Genomic DNA, 19,150 nt, shown 5'->3' on the forward strand with positions numbered 1-19,150 from the left:
ACACACACACACACCATGAAAGTTATAATGAAACTCTGCTAGAACACAACACACACACACACACACACACACACACACACTCACACACACACTCTGTCTCTCAAGTGCCTGCAGGCCATGTGGGCCTGAGTTTACTGAAAACAAACTTCAAAGCCTTAGTAGTGGAAAAGCCCTGGAGGCAGCTTTTCTGTCCCAGCTCCAAAACCCTCCTCCCTGCAGCCTCTTGGGGAGGGGATATCTGGGTTCCCGTACTTCTTCCCCAGCTTACTGGGCGTCTGCCTGGCATCAGAGCCTCGGGGCACCAGTGTTCCTTTCCTTTAGAAAGCAGGCCAGGCCATGCTCATGGCTAGATGGGCACTGCAAGGACCTTGCTCCTCTTTCTCCACTTTCTTCTTCCCGGCCATTTGGGTGACCTCTTAAAAATGACGCGTAGGGCCTCTGGTGGGAAGCCTTCTGGGCCCCTCTCTGCCTTCTGGAAAATCCAGACTGCTAATGCAGGTGCTGCAGCTCTTCTGGTAAGCCAGCACAAGCGTGCGGCTGGCTCAGGGTCACTCCCCCCACCGCCAGGAAGAGTGGGGGCCTTTCTCAGAACTAATTTTTAGAAAAGTTATTAGCTCTTCTGATTATAAAAGAATACCTGTTTTTTGCAAAAGATTCAAACTTATACAAACGTGTGAAGTAAAAAGTAAAATTTTCCTGTAATCCTATACCCCTGTCTACCTTAACTGTTTGGGGTACATCTTTCCAGATCTTTTTCTAAACACATATTAACTGCACGCACAGATGCACACTGCCCCTGAGCCTGTACACACCCCCATGGCATGACTCAATACAGTTGTTTTGAAGTGGGAACATTTTGAAACAGGGACATTTGACTGTGGCTGAGAAGTAGATGGCTAGACTTTTAGTTTTTTTAAATTAGCAAGTACTATAATGGGTGAATCAGATGTTTCCCCCTAACCCTAAGCCTCTACTTGGTTCCATTGTTGACACCCTCCTCCCTGCTCATCCCCGTGACTCGCTGGCCTGCTGCAGTGTCTTGCTTCACGCATGTTGGGTGGGCCGAAACGTTACATTGGATCAAAGAAGGTCAGTGTGTCTGTGTGGGGTCCCCCAGGCTAGCCAGGGACCCCCTCTGTCCCCAGAGAGAAGAAGTTTACTCAGTCAGTCCTTCCTCTCTCTTTCCAGGCACTACCTTGGCATGGAATATGAGACAGACCTCGCCCCCCTCGAGAGCCCCACGCACCTCATGAAATTCCTGACAGAGAGTGTGTCCGGAGCCCCAGAGTACCCGGATCTGCTCAAGAAGAATAACCTGATGAGCCTGGAGGGGGCAACACCCACCCCTGGCAAGGCAGCCCCCCTCCCACCAGGCCCCAGCAAGCTGGAGGCTGGCTCTGTGGACAGCTACCTGTTGCCCACCAGTGATATGTATGATAATGGCTCCCTCAACTCCTTGTTTGAGAGCATTCATGGGGTGCCGCCCACGCAGCGCTGGCAGCCAGACAGCACTTTCAAAGATGACCCACAGGAGGTGAGAGCCCACCTTCGTACCACTCATAGTGTGGATATGTTCGTGCATGTGCAGGAGAGAAGATAGTGAAAAGGTCAGGGCTTTGGAATCCATGGAAGAAAGAGTCCTAGAGCTGAGGCAGGGCTGCCATGTACTGTTGTCCAAGTTGTGTACTGCACAACCTGCATAGCTGTATATGCAGCCCTGGGCTGAGAGGCCCTGCAGCCTGACTATGGCCATTTATTCTCTTGTGATTTGTTTCTCTGCAGTCATTGCTCTTCCCAGATATCCTGAAAACATCCCCAGAACCCCAGTGTCCAGAGGACTATCCGAGCCTCAAAAGGTAAGTTGGCCACCTGGGCACTAGGCTACAGACGGAGCCCCAAACTGTGCCCAGAGCAGAGCAGGCAAAATCACTGCATGAAAAGCGGTGAGTGAAGGCTGATGAGAGGAGAGAGAATGATTTCCACGTCCCTTTCCTGGATCCTGTCAGGGAGCTCAGAGCTCAGCACCCTATTAGAAAACTGAGGTTCTGGGCCGGGTGCGGTGGCTCACGTCTGTAATCCTAGCACTCTGGGAGGCCGAGGCGGGTGGATTACTCAAGGTCAGGAGTTCGAGACCAGCAAGAGCGAGACCCCGTCTCTACTAAAAATAGAAAGAAATTATCTGGACAGCTAAAAATATATATATAGAAAAAATTAGCCAGGCATGGTGGCGTATGCCTATAGTCCCAGCTGCTCTGGAGGCTGAGGCAGTAGGATCGCTTGAGCCCAGTTGCTGTGAGCTAGGCTGACGCCACGGCACTCACTTTAACCAGGGCAATAGAGTGAGACTCTGTCTCAAAAAAAAAAAACAACTGAGGTTCTATTGCCATTAGCTTCCCCTGTGGCTTTGTCACCCCTCAGGGTCCCTCCGGTTTTCACTGGGCCCTCATTCAGCAGGATGTGCCTCAACAAAACCATTAAATAGAACCTCCAAAATGTGGAAACTGAGGCCCAAGGAAGTAAAGTGACTTACCAAGGTCACACAGCAAGCCCCTAACGTAGCCTCAGGCTTCCTGCCCCACCTCGCCCTGGGAGCCCAGCCTCACTGTCCTCCCCCTCTTCCACAGTGACTTCGAATACACCCTGGGCTCCCCCAAAGCCATCCACATCAAGTCAGGCGAGTCGCCCATGGCCTACCTCAACAAGGGCCAGTTCTACCCTGTCACCCTGCGGACTCCAGCAGGTGGCAAAGGCCTTGCCTTGTCCTCCAACAAAGTGAAGGTGCGTTGGCCCTGGAGCAGCTTGGGGAGAGGGTGGAATGGGGCAGGACACACCTGCTGATCGGGCCAGCCAGGGCCCCCAGGGATCCACTGTTTGATAATAGCCTGTTGCCATGGGGCAGGGAAACTGAGGCAAAAGGGCAGGGCCGCTGGACCTAGGCTCTGGGAAAGGACTGGGACTGCCTGGGTTTCTCCTGAGGCCGGGGGTGACAGTGACCTGCTGTGCTTGCAGAGTGTGGTGATGGTTGTCTTCGACAACGAGAAGGTCCCAGTAGAGCAGTTGCGGTTCTGGAAGCACTGGCATTCCCGGCAGCCCACCGCCAAGCAGCGGGTCATCGACGTGGGTGAGAGCCTGTCCCCCTCCCAGTCTCTCTCCTTTTCCCTCCCACACCAGCCAGGCCTCTTTCTTGCTGCACCCCTTTTCCCCAGCCCCCTGTGACCTCTGTCTCCAGGTCAAACACTGCGGGGTTTGCAGGGATTTGCATCTGTTGACTAGAAGCAGCAGCCTCTTTTCTGTATTGCTTTGAGATAAACAGGGCCGTGGGCACCCGGATAGTGTCAGATAAATAGGCCCCTGAGATGCTGGGCCGGTTGTCCCCATCAGGGGGCCGCTGGAGACACAAAGGCACAAGATAACAGTGTAGGCAGCCTGGGATTTGGAGAGCTTCAGGCTTAGCACTAGAGCCTTCTGCTCTGGGAGCTGGGACCCTCGGGCTTTGTCCACAGGTAGGGGCAGAGGAAAGGTTCCCTGTGTGTCCCCGTCCTGAGCCCTGAAGCAGGTGGGAGGCTCAGCCTCCCCTCAAGTCTTCAGCCTCTAGCTCTATATCACTCTCTTCCTGGTTATGTGACCTACGTCACCTCCCCTTCCTGAGCCTCAGTTTGTCCAAGTGTCAAACAGAACGAGGCCAGCTCCCTGCCTGCATGCAGTGCTGATTTCTGCTCCAGAGCCGTGTGTGCTGGAAAACGTGGGACAAATAGGGGACTATTCAGTGACCCATCCTAGAGGCCGGAGAGCAGAGGAGTTAGGAGGGTGGGTTCAGCAGCCTGACAGGGCTGAGCCCCAGGCCTCGCTCTGACTTTAATTAGTTGTGAGACCTTAGGCCAATAACCAGACCTCTCTGAGCCTCAGTTTTCTCATGCATGAACTGAGTATTCACAGCGGAGCTGTGAGGATTAACCGAGGGCTGGCGTGTTATAAATGTTTGGCACTGCCACTTTCACGGCTGCCGGTGCTACTTCTCTTACCACTGTTATTGTACTGTTCTTGCTGCTGCTGCTGCTGCTTTATCTGGGAGAACCAAATCATAATCCCAGCAAAAAGTATAACCTCTGCCCCAAACGGGTGAGCCCAGTAGTGGCTTTGGGCAGATCTGCTTCCCAGGCCAGACCTATTTTCCCATCTGCCATCCAGGGCACAGTCTCCCATTTTCCTCTCTGAATTGAAGTGTCGCTCTTGGGGGAAGGACGCATGCCCCTGCCTAGAGCGAGGCCCAGTTCCTAAACGCCTCGTCCTCAAAGCGCCCCCAAACCCTTCCCTCCTGACTCTCCCTCTGGTCTCCTGTGGTTCCAGCTGACTGCAAAGAAAACTTCAACACGGTGCAGCACATTGAGGAGGTGGCCTACAATGCACTGTCCTTCGTGTGGAACGTGAATGAGGAGGCCAAGGTCGGTGCTGGGAGCAGCGTCTGGGATGGGACTGGGCTGCCCTGAAGCCCCCATCCTGGGCGAAAGGCTTGCCCGTGCCTGGGATTGTGGCATTCGCTCCAAAGAGAGCACTCACGGAGGAGCCAGGATAGAGTAGGGTGGAAGCAGGGCTCTGGGGCCAGACAGGCTGGTCCGCATCCCAGTCCTTCCACTTACTGGTCTACAGTGTGAATTTTTGGACCAGTGCTTAGTCCCTCGGAGCCTCAGTTTCCTTGGCTGTAAAAGAGGAGTGGCATCAAAGCACCATCTGATAGGTTGTCATGAGGATCAGGCAAGGAAGGTAAAAGGTAGGGCACACGCCTGGCACATAAACGGTGGCTGTGGGGATTAAATCAATCCACCCATTTACCAGACGGCAAAACTGAGCCTTGTGCAAGGTCGCACAGCAAGTCACTGACAGCACCCAGGTTTTCTGACTTCTAAGTCAGTGCAGAAGGTTGCAGGGGAGATACTAAGGAACCTGGTGAATGAGGGCTCAAATCCCAGTGACCTCACTTCTCTGAGCCCACAAGATAGGAACAGTAATCTGCCTGCTAGGATGTGGCGAAGATTCTACAAGATCATGCATGTCGGAGAGACCAGAACAGTGGCAGGCCCATCAGAGAGGCCTGCGAGACAGGGCCTCTGGCCATTTGTTCACACCGGTAGTTAAGCCGTGAAGATTCTTCCAGCCTTAGTGCTTGAGCCCAGCTCTGTCTTGGTTTCCTGTTTAGAGAGTTGGCATCATGGGAAGGGCACTAGTCTAGCAGTCGGGAGCTGAGTGGCCTTGGGCCTGTCCTTTCTCCTCCCTGGCCCAGGCTTACTTCACCTGCCAGGCTGGGTTCAGCTCATCTCCAGGGCATTTCTGGCCTGGATGGCTGGGAACTAGCCCCTGCCTCCCTGCCTGCTTCGGGGGACAGCAGGGTGCCTGGAGAAAGTGGAGGGGAGAGAGCTCTGACAACGCAAAGGAAGGCACAAAGGCAGGGATTATTATTATTCAAACAGATGCCAGCGGCTGGAGGAGGAGCTGGGGCCTCCGGTTCAGGGAGTGGGGAAGAGTTTCGTGGGAAGGGAGAGGTGGGTTTCGGTGGGGATTTTCTCACAGTCTCTTAAGCCCCCAGGCTTGAGTTTTCTCAGGTGCAGCTGAGCTGGGTGGGGGCTGCACGAGGGCTGAGCTGGCGGAGGGGAGGTATGTCCGGCATGCGCCTGGGGGCCTGGCCCCCAAAGCCGGGGAAGGAAGGGGGTCTGCTCAGGCACTGCACCTCGCCTCCTATTCCGGTGAGGGTCATTTCCAAGGGAAATGTCCCAAAGGCCAGGGGCCAGCCTGGAGGGGGCGGTCCCATGGAGCTCCATGGAGAGGGCCAGCAGGTAGACAGTCACCAGGTGACCTTGCCAGCACTACCATCAGCTGGGCACAGGCTTTGGGGTGAGACTTGACTTCCAGCTATCCCTCTCGTGACAACGGTCACAACACGTGCAGCACATTAGGCGGTCTCCATACCTCATGGCCGCACAGATAGGTTTCATGGTCCCCACTTTCCAAATAAGGCTGAGTGAGGTTACAGGATTTGTCCAAAGCCACATGGCTAGTGAGCGGCTGAGTCCAGCTTCTTGTCCCAGGTCTGGGCAGCCTCACTTCCAGGCTCACTTTGTTAGCCCACCCAGCCTGACTCCCCTCGGGGAATGTCCCTGCTCAGAGCCTCCGTTTTCCCAGCTGTAAAGTGGGGGTGACGGGAGAGCTCCCTCGCCATGCATGGGTGGGATAGAATGCGTGGAAAGAACCTCTCGCTAGAGGGTTCAGTGATGCGTGGAGCAGATGGGTGGGGTAGAGAGGGGCCGTGTCCTACCCTCCGAGTCTCTGGGCCAGCAGGAAAGTGGTCTCCAAAGCAGGGACGAGGGATTGGCCCTTTTCCACCTCCTTGCTCTGAGTTGCAGAAGAATGAGCCTCTGGATTTTAAGCTCCTAAAGGACCTTTGATATCCCTTCGAGGGCCCCAGCGACTGGGCTGCCCTTGGCAATCTTGGGGGAGCTGTATGCCTGGTGGTGAGGGGCTGGGTTTGAGTCTCAGTTCTACCGCACACTGCTGTGTCACCTTGGGAAAGCTGCCCAACCTCTCTGAGCATCCGTTCCCCATCTGTAGGAGAGGGGTGGTGAAGCTTGTCTTCCAGGGGCTGCGTAAGGCTTGAGGGTGCTCACCAGGCACACAGAAGCCGCAAAAAGAATTGTGGGATAGCGGGGCAGGAGACCTGGGCGGGCCACTTACCCAGCTCCTCCTTCCGTCCCCAGGTGTTCATTGGAGTCAACTGCCTGAGCACAGACTTCTCCTCACAGAAGGGGGTGAAGGGTGTCCCCCTGAACCTGCAGATTGATACCTATGACTGTGGCTCAGGCACTGAACGCCTGGTACACCGTGCTGTCTGCCAGATCAAGATCTTCTGTGACAAGGTGGCTGGGGCAGCAGGCGCTCCGCTGGGCCCTGGGAGGGAGAGGAGCCAAGCCCCGACACTCGCCTCCTCCCAGCCTCTCTGGGCGTGTCTGTCTCTCTCTGCTTCTCTTTCTGTCCCCACCACCACTCCTCCTTCTCTCTCCCTCTTTCCCTCCTCCTCCTCCCCATCTCTCTCCCCGCCATCTCTCTCCCCTTCTCCCCTCCTGTACTGACACCTCAGGCAGGCAGGGCCGGGCTGGGCCAGGTGCTGGTACCTTCCTATTTGCCGGGCTCGCTCTTGGAAAAAAGCAGGACCAGAAAACGGCCCAATAAAAAGCAAAACAACCAGTGGGAAAGGAACCAACCCCCCCCCGGCCCTCCGGTGACCCCACCTCCTTCTCCCCCGCAGGGAGCCGAGAGGAAGATGCGGGATGATGAGAGGAAGCAGTTCCGGAGGAAGGTCAAGTGCCCAGACTCCAGCAATAGCGGTCAGTGGGGATGGGCCAGGGCCTGGCTGGGCTGGGCGGGGGTGAAGGGCAGGAGACTCGAGGGGCAAGGAGACCGCAGGGACCCCAGGGCACATCGGCTTCCTTTTCCCATCAGGCATCAAGGACTGCCTGCTGTCGGGCTTCAGGGGCAATGAGACCACCTACTTGCGGCCAGAGGCTGACCTGGAGACCCCACCGGTGCTGTTCATCCCCAACGTGCACTTCTCCAGCCTGCAGCGCCCTGGAGGGGTGAGGGCCATGGCGGCGGGTTGGGGGAGAGGCCGAGAGAGGGTCTGGTCCAGGGTGGGGCCTGCCTTAGCACAGACCAGTGGGGAGCAACCCGCCAGTTTCAAACTCAGCCAGTTACAAAATGGAAATGCCTTTATTGAATCCGAGGGGATTAAAACATGTGTATATGGCCATGTAACTTCAGTGACCTTTGTGTTGAAAAGAAGAACGTTAATGAGGAAATGGACCTCACAGTCACAGAAATGTTCATGCTTCGGGCACACTTGGAGGAGGTTCTGCTCTCTGAGCCCCAAATTTGATTGCGGTCTCACCGAATTATCACGGCACCACTCGTGAGCGCTCACTATGCACCAGGCGCTGCTCTGAGTGCTTCCCAGGCATGAGCTCCCTTAACCATCTCCACAACCCTATGGAGCCCGTGATATTTTCTCCCTGGATCCGTGGGGTGGAAATAGAGGCACAGAGAAGTTAGGAAACCTTCTGAGACTGCACAGCTAGTGGCAGAGCCAGGGTGTGGCCTAGCGCCCAGCTTCAGACCCTGCGCCCCTGGCCGCCAGCTGCTCAAGTGGGCCGGGCTGAGCCCTTTGCTTCATTGTCTCGCTTCTCCCTCAAAGCCGGCCTAGCACTGGGCTTGTCCCCTTTTCCAGGCAAGGCCCCACAGCAAGTCCGTGGCAGAGTCAGACCCCAGAGTCTGTCTCCCAGTTTGCTTCCGTTTGGAACAATCTGACCATTTCCTTGATGGCACAGCTTGTGACTGTTTCGGTGGGAACGCTTGCAGAAACAGACCTTGGCGTACAAGATGTGTTTAGGGTATTGATTTAGGACAACGACGTAGATCATGGAGCTGAAAAGAGCAGCCAGTGCTAATGTAGCTCTTGGCACATGCAGAGGACCTCCTACCGCCCCTCCTCTCCTCTCCGCCCTGGAAGCGGCACCGTGGCCTGTTAACCCTTCTCTCTCGGCTCCTCCCACCCCCTCAGGCCCCGCGCAGGGATGACCACTCAGGCCTGAGGCGCAGATTGACAGCCAATCTGTGGGGAAAGAGGAGGGGCCGTCCCTGCACATGGGAGCCTGCGGATGGGGAAGCGCATGGCAGGGCAGCAGCCAGCAGGGAGCCGGGGTTTGAGCCCTGACTCTGCCTCCCTCCAGGTGTGTTACCTGGGAAGGCCTCTCGCCTCCCAGGACTGGCAGTGACCATACCGGATCACACAGTGCAGGCCACAGTAGTGTCAGAAAGAGCACCTCTTCCCTCACCCCCTCTGCCTCAGCTCTGACACCTGGTCACCAGCTGCAGGCCCAGCTGCAATTGCCAGCCCTTCTGGGCGTGCTGGGACTCAGGCGGGCTCAGGTGGGCCCTGCTGCTCTGCCCACATGGCTTTCCTGCCTCCCATGTGTTCGCTGAGTCCCTGACTCACCCAGCGCAGGCTGCATGATTCCTCTCCACTCAGGATCTCAGGTCACTTAAGGGGACTCGTAGGAGCAGAAATGGGCTAGAAAGGCATCAAAACAACATCCTCTTCCCTCCCCGCCAAAGAATGTTCCTCCCAGAAAGCCTCCAGCAGCTGAGGGCTCCTCTCCTCTCCTGCGTGTGATGAAAACACGTTTTTCTCTTCATTGCAGGCTGTCCCCTCAGCAGGACCCAGTGGCTCCAGCAGGTACGGAGAGAAGGAGCGCAGCAGCCGGGGGCCGCCCCTCCCTGCCTGTGCCCCCTGCCACCCCACCGCCCCCAGCCCCCCGACCCCCTGCGCCCCTAGCCGGGGCCTGGGGCCAGAGGAAGAAGCCACCAGACTCTGCCCCCAGCCCCCAAGCTAGATCCACGCTCCTGTCTCGCTGAAACTGCCTGGGTTTTTATGAGTTTGTTTTATGTGAAAAGTTGGCGAATCTCTGGCGAGACAGCTGCCTGTAAAAGGGGAAAGAAAAAGACTCTGTGACGGCGCAGTTTCGAGAGTGACGAGGGAGCTGAGCTGCAGGACGTGGGGGTTAAGGCCCCGTCTCCTTCCCCCAACGCAGGCCCACCCGTCGCCCTAGGAGGGGCCTAGGAAGGGTCTCGTGTCCCTCCCTCTGCCAGCCACAGCCCTTGTGCCTTAACAGGCCCTTCACCTCTCTGAGCCTCAGCCTGCAAACCCTCAGAGGAGGAGATCAGCCTGGGGAGCGAGAGGCAGCCCTGAGGGACCCTTGCGCGTGGGAAGGGCTGTGTGAAGACCGAGCGTCTCACGGTCACTTTCTTCCCTGTAAACCGCGTGTACTGGTCACATGGTGCTCTCACTCCAAACGTGTCGCTTCTCAGCTCACAGCAGCGAGCACGGGCTATTGCTCTACTCGATGGACCGGGAAACTGAGGCTCACAGAAGTGACATGCCTTCTAGTCACACAGCCGTTAAGTCACAACGGCGGGACTGGAACCCACGTCTGTCTTCCTCCAAAACCCACAATCCTTCCTCCTCCCGCTGCCTCACGCCCGACCAGATTCTCTCAGAAGAGAGCAGTGTTGACGGTGATGACGGTCCACATTCACTGTGGCCCTCCCATGTGTCACACGCTGTGCTGAGAGCAGCACGCGCCACCTCCTCAGCCTCATGTAGCTTTACGAACTGTTGTTGTCGTCGCCTTATCATCACCTCGTTTCACAGATGGGGTCACTGGCAGGCTAGGGACCCACCCAGGTCACCAGCGAGTGTGTGGCGGGGCTGGGGGCACCCAGGCAGCCCAGCTGCAGACCCGCTGCTTCACGCCTGTCCCACTGCTTTGCACACACCCTCCCCATTTCCAGGGCCCCCAGACTCTGGGAGACCCCTGGGTTCCTCACCGGCCCCTCCCTGCCGTCCCCACAGGCTGTCACTGAAGCGCACCTGCTCGCCCTTCGCTGAGGAGTTTGAGCCGCTGCCCTCCAAGCAGGCCAAGGAGGACGACCTTCAGAGAGGTAGCAGGGCCCGCCCAGCCCCCGCCTCCCACAGGACCATCCCAAAGCCTCCCCGAGGAGGCCACAGGGAGCTGCTTTACTCTTTGGAGCTGGGTTTGGGCCAAGCCTTGGGGTGGGGGTAACACAGGCACCGGCTCCCTGGGGAGACACCATGGGTGCGCCGGCAGCTGGCGCAGGCACCAGGTTCATGGTGCCGGCAAGTCCCCGCTCTTTGCTTTCTAGCCTTGACCCTCTAAATCTGTGACTTCCTGGGGAGGAGGGGACACACCCAAACCTCTGGGGGCTGTAGCTGACCATCAGGAAAGAACCAACCGGAAGCTGAGATCAAGAGCTTCCGGCAGCTGTGCGTTGCACTGCACTTGGCGTTTCCAAATATCATCATTAATTCCCACAACCACTCTAAGAAAGAGGCGGCAGGGCCCCCATTGTACGCATGAGTAAAATGAGGCTCCGTGATGTTAAAATCACTTTTTCGAGGTCATCCACTGGCAGGTCGTAGAGTGCGGGAGTCACCCCCCAAATCAGCACCATGTAAGAAGGTGTGTGGGGACCTGCAGAGCGGGGGAGTGCCTCCCAGCTGGGTACAGACCTGAGCAGAAATTAGTATCTTTAGATTCCCCAGCCCCTGCGACGTTCCTGGGCATGTTAGCCTCCGTGCGCCCCTCAGAGCCGCCCTCTGCTTTTCAGTCCTGTTGTATGTGCGGCGGGAGACCGAGGAAGTGTTCGACGCCCTCATGTTGAAGACCCCGGACCTGAAGGGGCTGAGGAATGCGGTAAGATGCCTGCCGGCCCCTGCCTGCCCTGGCCAACCCCCTCTGCGCTGCCCGCTCCTCACCACACGGTCCTGATTTCCCACAGGAAGGAATCTTGGCCCACCCTGCTTAGGGGGCCGGGGGGGCCCTGCTGGTGGGGGTGTGCCTCTGCGATGTTATCTGCCAGCCTGGCTCCACCCTGGGAGTCGCACACACCATAAATCCTCCTTAATCTGATGGCTGCTGTCTGACAGGCCAGGGCTTTTTGTTGGCTTTGCAAACCTGTTTCAGTTTTAATGGGAATGAAACCCAAAAGGCTGGGCCCCAGAGACACTCTTTTTCTTTCCCAGGGGGCCTCATTCCTCCTGCTTGTGGTCGGCTGGGGGGCACTGGCTGGGGTGGCTGAAGGCGGTGTCTGGGCAAGGAAACCTTCCCCAACCCCCCAAACTGCCAGAGAGCGGGAGAAACAGCCCAGCCGCGAACAAAACCCACAGCCAGCTTTGTGGCTCAGCCGAAAACTGAGCAAACAGCCTGCACCGGGGCCAGCTGTGCTCGGAGGCTGAACCACTCGGAAAGGCCAGATGGTGCCAAGATCTCAGGCTGGAGGAGGGAAAATGAATCAAATAATCACGTTAGCTACCGTTGGCTGAAGACCCACTACGTGCCAGGCGTTTGGCCAGGCACGCCGCACTTGCTGCCTCCTCATATTCTAACGACCCCGAAAAGTGGGTGCCATTATTCTCTCCTCATTTCCCACGAAACCGCCTCCGAGAGGTCAGGTGACTTGCCAGGGTTCCTTGGCTTAAAGTGACAGAGCTGGAATCTCAGCCCAAGCTCTCTCCATCTGCTGTGCTGTCCTGTCCTCTTTACCTATCATCAGCCCTGCCTGGCATCAGCCCTAGGACATTGGGCCACAAAAGGCCATTAATGTCACTTGAATATAGACCCAGAATCTTTGGGTTGGTCAATACATTAAAGGGTCAGCTCCCCATTTGGTACCTGAGCTCTCTCTCTAAAAGCTCTTCCAAGTGGGTGCCTGCTCTTGATTTTTATACTTCCAGGGATGGAGAGCTCCCTACCTCACGGGCAGCCCATGCTGTGTTTGCACAATCTGTTCAATTTATGGTTAGAAAGTTCCTGAGTTCTTCCTTAGACTGACTTAAGATCTTCTTCCTGGTAGCTTCCAGCCACATCGCCATTAAAATAAATAGTCTAAGAGCTTTCCCTGCCTGGAGGGATCTGTGTTAAGGCGGAGAATAACTACGAAGCTGAACCTGATCCTCTCCCTAAAAGGCCCAGAGAGGACCACTTCCCCCTGAAACCGGTAGCCTGAGGTTCGCTGCGCCTCAGGCAGCCAGTTCTGCTGAACCCTAACATTTACTGAGCTCTCACCCGGGGACAGGCACGGGGGCTGAGCCCTTTGCATAATCGTCCGCGTTCATGTGCAGAACCACCCTGTGCATACAAGCCATTACTACGCCCATTTTACAAATGAGGAAACTGAAGCTCAGAGATGTAAGATGACCTGTTTAAAGTTCTGCACCTCCAGGTGGTACAGCTGGGACGAGACTGGATCCATCTGTCCCAGAGGACACTCCAGGAGCTCTGGGGAGAAACGGGCTGACTCTGGCTGTGGGAGCTCAGGCAGGTCACTCCACAAGCCTCTGAGCTGCTGTCTCCCCATCTGTAGAATAAGCCCCCACATTCTGGGATGTGACTGAGTCAATTAACCTGAGGTCTAGGCCTTGGGTGCGTGGCTTATCTTCGAGCTCAGCATGCTCACCCATCAAATGAGGTTAATAATTCTTGCCCAGAAGGGGGAAACACTCGGGTTACCCTCGTCGTAGCAGGGCAAGAAGCATGCCCGCTGCTCCGTTCCTAAAACTGTAATGACCCATTACTCAGGTCTCAGTACATGCCAGGAGCTGTCCTAGGTGTTTTACGTGGATCAATTAATTTAATTCTTCCAGCAACCCTGTGAGGTAGGCACGATTACTGTCTCCACATGTGATTTGCACAAAGCCACCTAGCTGGTAAATGGTGGCACCTCTAGCACTAGAACAATCCACATGTCTGACAATAGGCAGAATATGGGAAATGGTAGATGCTTTTTAGGGCATTTTTCAGCCATGAAAAATGCTGTTTGCCAAGTGTTTATTGTCGTACGGGAAGGCTTATAATAAGTTTTAAATGTTACATAAAACTATCTATGTGGAATATAAAAATATCTATTCATGTGGCCAAAAGACAGGAAGGCGTACCCCCGATGTTGATGCATTTGTCTCTGGGAAACAGGATTATGGAGGACTGCAATTTTCTTCTTCGCACTTTTCCGTATATGGATATACTTTACTTTTATGATCAGGAAGTAAACAGTGATGGCATAAAAGATGTATAAATCCAGTTTGGGTAGCAGGCAGTGAATTATCTACCCTTCTCTTCCAGATCTCTGAGAAGTATGGGTTCCCTGAAGAGAACATTTACAAAGTCTACAAGAAATGCAAGCGGGGGTAAGTGCCCAGTTCGCCCTTGCCCTTGCTGACCGCTCGGTGCTGAGGAACGTTTGTACTTGGCCTTCTTGGCCTTCGGGGAGAGGCTGAGGGGGTGTGGAGTTGGGGTGGAGAGTCCCCGCGTTAGGCCAGGGTCCCCACCTGCAGAGACGTTGATCACTACTGAGATGGTGGTGGGAGAGGTGGAAGGGTCTTTATACACGACCTCCTGGGGTGGAGGGGGAAGTGCAGGGTCACATGTCAGGAGACCAAGTTCAAGTCCCAAGGCCCCTGGAAAACCAAGCCGTTTGATTACGACGATAATGATTATAGTGGCTACCATTCACTTGCCCACTTACCATGCTTCGATACTGGGCTAAGGATATCCCATTGAACCCCCACGGCCGCACTAAGAGGTAGATACCACTGCACACATTTTACAGGTAAGGACACTGAGGCTCAGAGGGGATAAGGAGCCCTCAGGGGCAGGAGGAGTGGGGCAGAGGCACAGGCAGAAAGGCCCAGCAAAGTTGCTACCGGCGGAGTTGGGGGCAGGAGGGGCGTGGCTGGCGATGAGTCTGGAAAGGGAGTTGAGATTGGGAGTTGTCTGGGGGAGCCCTGTTGGGGATGCACCTTGGGTCTCCAGCTTCAGGCTAGATGGGGCCAGAAGGAGTGAAGCCACGCCCTGCCTGGCCGCCCTCCATGGGCTCCTGGGGACCACAGCACCTTGGCCTCTACTAGGAGCAAACGGCTGGGAGACGGGGAGGGTACCATGGTCACTGCCCTGCAGGCTTCAGTCCCCTGGTCAGAGCCACTGAGCTGGGCCTCTGCAGCCCTTCGCGACTAGGTCACTAGGCCCCAGCCTGGCATGGGGCCCCTGAACAGTGAGTTGTCACTGCTGTTCCCAGCTCAGAGGACCTGGGACAAGACTGAGGAAATGTGCTCCTGGCACCTCTGCCCACAGCTCAGGTCAGATCCTCCTGCTCTGGGCAACCAGTCTCCACCTACGCTTACTAGTAGCCCCTGCAGGATGCTCGGCCACTTGCCCCACGGCTACAGTCTGGGTTTTCCTTTTTAGAAGACTGCAGAGGGAGGCAGGTTTTGTCTTCAAGCTGTGGCCCCACGTAATCACAGACCCAGCCTTTTCTCCCTCCTCCTCGGTTCCCACCCAGCCTCCCATAGAAGGTGGGGGTGGAGGGAGGTGTCCATTGCTGTAGCTCCTGGGAAGGGATCCATTTGGTTTTAGTTGTAGACACGTCTAGAGTTTTCTGTGTGTCTTTTTTTCCAAGTTTCGGTTTCAAACTGGGGCTCACATGCTCTCTGGAGCGGAATCCACATCATGGCCAAGGGCAGGCTCTGCTCTGCCCAGACAAGCCCAGCCCCACTCCCCCCCGCCCCCCCGCACGGTGCCAGTGTCCACGCCCCCGGCTCTGCGTGGCAGGCCTCCCCGACAAGTCCCACCCCAGGCTGGGCTGAGAGGCCTAGAAGTGCCTTTGGGTATGATTGGGGTGGGGGTCGGGGGGCAGTGTTCCTTACAAGGATGTCCTCCCACCCCAGCCCCACTGGCTGAGTGGCAAGAGGCTTTTCCTTAAGCCCTAGCCAGCTATTTAAGTCATAATTATGATGCCTTCTATTTACGGAGCACTTCCCACATGCCAGGCTCTGGGGTCAATATCTCCCAGGCATCATCTTACTGGTCCTTTGAGCTGAGTGTCACATCTCTGTTCCTACAGATAAGGAAGCCGAGGTCCCGAGTAGTTACAAGGTCATGAGTTAGTAGCTGGCAGAAGGCGGCCTCTGTGCACATCCGCTACTTTATCTCGCTCCCTGCTTGTCCCCTAACCACTAAGCAGTGTGCAAATAAAGGCTGCAGCCAGGCCCGCCAGTTTATTTGCCCAGCGCCATGGCCCAGGGCATCGCTCACTGGCCTACACCCCACACACCCCCACGGCCTGGAAACATCACTCCAGGGTTGTCTGAATGAGAATATTCCCCCAAACACCTCTTGGGAGAGGACAGGCCAGTCCTCATGTGAGGAGCAGGAAATTCTAACCAGCAGCTGAGTTTATTTTCACAAAACCCTCCTGAAAGTCCTCCAGACAGCGGCAGATACCAGCAGCTTTACAAGCACACCGAGTGCTTGAAAGAGTAACAAATACCTTGTTGTTGCTGGCAGCTGGCCAGAGGCTCAGTGCAACCCAGGACAGAGGGTAGCTAGAAGCGGGGAAGTAGCAGTGGTTCCTGACAAGCCCCTGCCTCTCAGAGCCCAGTTGTCGTTGACCTCCGAGGGGAGGGCTCTGTGGGCCTGTCCAGGATCCCTTGTGTGCAGGTGTGAGCTCGGGCCACTGGGAGCCCCGCTGGGGAGTGGGAGGGTCCAGCTTTCAGGCTGGTGCACATAAGACACATTCACAGTGCCTGGCACCTCAAAGCACCCAGTGGATGCCACTGTAGGACACACTGACAAAGCACCCACCCCTCTCCCCTGTCGTGGTCTCCTCTGGTCTGTTCCCTTCCTCCAGCCCCCAAAGATCCCTCTGGGAAATGAAGGAGCTCCAGACGCGACCCGAGGAAGGGGGGTCCTATAATCAAACATGGGCAGTCAGCACCCAGGCCTTGGGAGCCTGAGCCTGGACCTTCCCTGAAAGCAGCAGCTGCTTGGCTGATGCCGGTAGGGACAGCGGGACGTAGGCCGTGGGCGTCGGGCTCAGCGCTGTCTCCACTGCCTCCCTCATGGGGTCCTCATGAAAGCAGACCCCTGCCTGCCACTGCTGCCGCACTTAAAATAATCTCTCCCTGTCTGAGCTGTCCCCCAGCCTTGTATTTTGCCTTCCTTATATTTGCCACTTCCTAACTTGTATTTATAGGGCTTTTTGTTTCCTTATAAAAAATGATACAATGGAAAGAGGCAAACGTCTAGATTCAAATCCCAGCTCTGCCATCTATTAACTTTGTGACCTTGGGCAAGTGACTTTGCTTCTTTGAACCTCCGCTTCTCCATCTATGAACAGGAATAATGTGGCTGTAAGGATGTACTCTCCCAGTCCCTACTAGATTCTAAACTCCTGGAGGACAGGATCAGGTCTAATTCATCTCTATGTGGTCCTTGTTTTTGAAGCACGGCCCTGCACAGGGAAAGGCCTCAGCAAATGCTGGGGGATGAATGGGGGGATGGAGGACAGGTGGACAGATGGATGGTGGGTGGGTGGGTAGATGGGTGGGTGTGTGGGCGAGTGGGTATACTCAACTCCATCAAAGCTCAGAAGACTTAGCAGAGAAGGGGCAAAGGGGAAGCTGACGCGATCAGCTCAGGTCATATCTTGGTGGGTCCTTCATCAGGAGCAGCTCTTACAGGGGTGCCCTTTGGCATAAACTATGCTTTGACCCCCTGCCAGGGACCATAGCCGTGGAGGTTCTGTCTCTCTCAGGTTGGCCCAGGTCCTTGTCTAGGGAGTGTGGAGAGAGAGAGGGCCAAGCCCCTCACGTCTATTGTACAATCCCCTGAGATTTTAGCTTCATGGGGATGGAGCTGAGAGGAGACTTGTGTGACACCTGCCTCTGGCTCAGGCAGGCACACCTGAGTGACACATCCTAGCCTCTCGTTGAACCTAAACCACTACACCTCCTGGACTTGAACTTACACCCCATGTCTGAGACCTCAATGTGGCGACTAAGGCAGTGCTTCGTCTACCGCAGATCTATGTATCAGTTGCTCAAGAGTGTCCACACTCAGGAGAGAGACAGTTGGCGTAGTAGCTGTGGTGTGGTAGCCAGCAGGTCTGGGCTTGGCCACTAGGCATTGCGCCCTCCCCTGTAAAGGGGCACTATGGATACCCACCTTGCAGGGTTGTTTTGAGGATCAGAGGATCAAAGTTTATGATGTGCCTGAAACGTTGCAGGCACCCCCTTGATTTAACCATTACTATCATCCTTGTGAAAGCAAGGGGACCTGCCATATTCCAACTGCATCTCCTCTTCTCTTCCAGAATCTTAGTCAACATGGATAACAACATTATTCAGCATTACAGCAACCACGTCGCCTTCCTACTGGACATGGGGGAGATGGACGGCAAGATTCAGATCATCCTTAAGGAGCTGTAAGGCCCAAGCATCCGAGCCCATGGCCCCTTGGTATGGGCTCCCTGCAGGGCCCAGCTGGGAAGGGGCCCCACACCACACACAACCTGTCCACATGCCTCAGTGCTGTTACTTGAACGCCTTTCCGGGAGAAGAGGCCTTTGAGTCACAAACCCACAGATCTCAGGCCGAGGAAGAGACCCTGGAGGTCTCCTGATCTGAACCCCCACGGCATGCTTGAATCTGCTCCTCCACTTCCTGCCAGTGCCTGCCCCCGCGAGACAGTGTCATCCCGGTTTCCTCCTCAAAAGACCCTTTTCTGCAGTGGCTTTCCCGCAGGCTGCTGTTCAGACGGTGGAGGCATACCCTCCTTCCCACGGGCAACGCCAGCTGACTGGACTCTGGTCCGGCCCCCACTCTCCATCTTCCATCAACTTCAGACCAAGGATTTCTCACCCTTTGGTCAGTTAACGTGAAAACTCCTGATTTTCAGTGCAAGTGACTTTTGAAAGAAACTGTAGTGGAAACAGCCTCTTTTTCACAGACTTCCTCAATGCACGATGTAAATAACAGAGCTGATTGGAGCAAATGACTGCTGTGTAGACTGCTGCCGTGCCACTCACTGTTGTACACATTTCTTATTTACGATTTTCATTTATGTTATATATATAAATATGTATTGTGTATATATGCAACATTTTATATTTTTCATGGATACATTTTTATCATTTCAAAAAATGTGTATTTCACATTTCTTGGACTATTTTTTTTAGCTGTTATTCAATTATGCATTTTGTATACTCATATGGTATTTAGTAGTAAAAGTCTACCCATGTATTACTTCACATGCTGCACGCATGCCTTTCCTGAGAAGCTTCTGGGAAGAGGGGATGCGTGAGGCCTCTCCTCGTCCTCTCTCCGCCACAGCTCTGTGCTGGGCGCGGGTTGCCCTGGACTTGAAGGTGACGGAGGAGCAGAGCACTGTGGAACAGAGGTGCCCGCTCTGGAAGGTAGCAGAATCCTGATGCCCAGATCTTTGTCTTTGAATGTTATGACTCCAGGATCATTGACTCTGGAGATGGAGTCCTGGGAAGGGCCCAGAATGAGCTTGCTGAGGGCCTCACGCTGGGGCCAGCAGGCAAAGCCCAGGGCTGGGAGCCACGTGACCTGAGCCTCGTGAGCTCCGCCCCTACTCTCTAGGCTAAGTCACTTTCTCTGGAGCCAGCTCCACCAGCTCACAAAAGCACAGCGGGCGGGGCGTGGTGGCTCACGCCTGTAATCCTAGCACTCTGG

General features: G+C 55.5%; 1 protein-coding gene across 1 annotated transcript in view; it reads left to right on the forward strand.

The window, feature by feature from the left end:
• Window positions 1-17,881, forward strand: part of GRHL3 (grainyhead-like 3 (Drosophila)) — a 21,566-nt gene extending 3,685 nt beyond the window's left edge. Inside the window, exons 2-14 of the mRNA XM_012650883.1 lie at window positions 1,127-1,534; window positions 1,783-1,856; window positions 2,625-2,778; window positions 3,010-3,121; window positions 4,348-4,442; window positions 6,747-6,905; window positions 7,295-7,373; window positions 7,489-7,622; window positions 9,243-9,277; window positions 10,454-10,542; window positions 11,230-11,315; window positions 13,740-13,804; window positions 17,767-17,881. Coding sequence (XP_012506337.1) covers window positions 1,127-1,534; window positions 1,783-1,856; window positions 2,625-2,778; window positions 3,010-3,121; window positions 4,348-4,442; window positions 6,747-6,905; window positions 7,295-7,373; window positions 7,489-7,622; window positions 9,243-9,277; window positions 10,454-10,542; window positions 11,230-11,315; window positions 13,740-13,804; window positions 17,767-17,881 — 1,605 coding nt within the window. The remainder of the gene's footprint in view (window positions 1-1,126; window positions 1,535-1,782; window positions 1,857-2,624; window positions 2,779-3,009; window positions 3,122-4,347; window positions 4,443-6,746; window positions 6,906-7,294; window positions 7,374-7,488; window positions 7,623-9,242; window positions 9,278-10,453; window positions 10,543-11,229; window positions 11,316-13,739; window positions 13,805-17,766) is intronic.
• Window positions 17,882-19,150: the final 1,269 nt, after the last annotated feature.

Source organism: Propithecus coquereli, unplaced genomic scaffold (genome assembly GCF_000956105.1).
Source record: "Propithecus coquereli isolate 6110/MARCELLA unplaced genomic scaffold, Pcoq_1.0 Scaffold341, whole genome shotgun sequence".
NCBI lineage: Eukaryota > Metazoa > Chordata > Mammalia > Primates > Indriidae > Propithecus > Propithecus coquereli.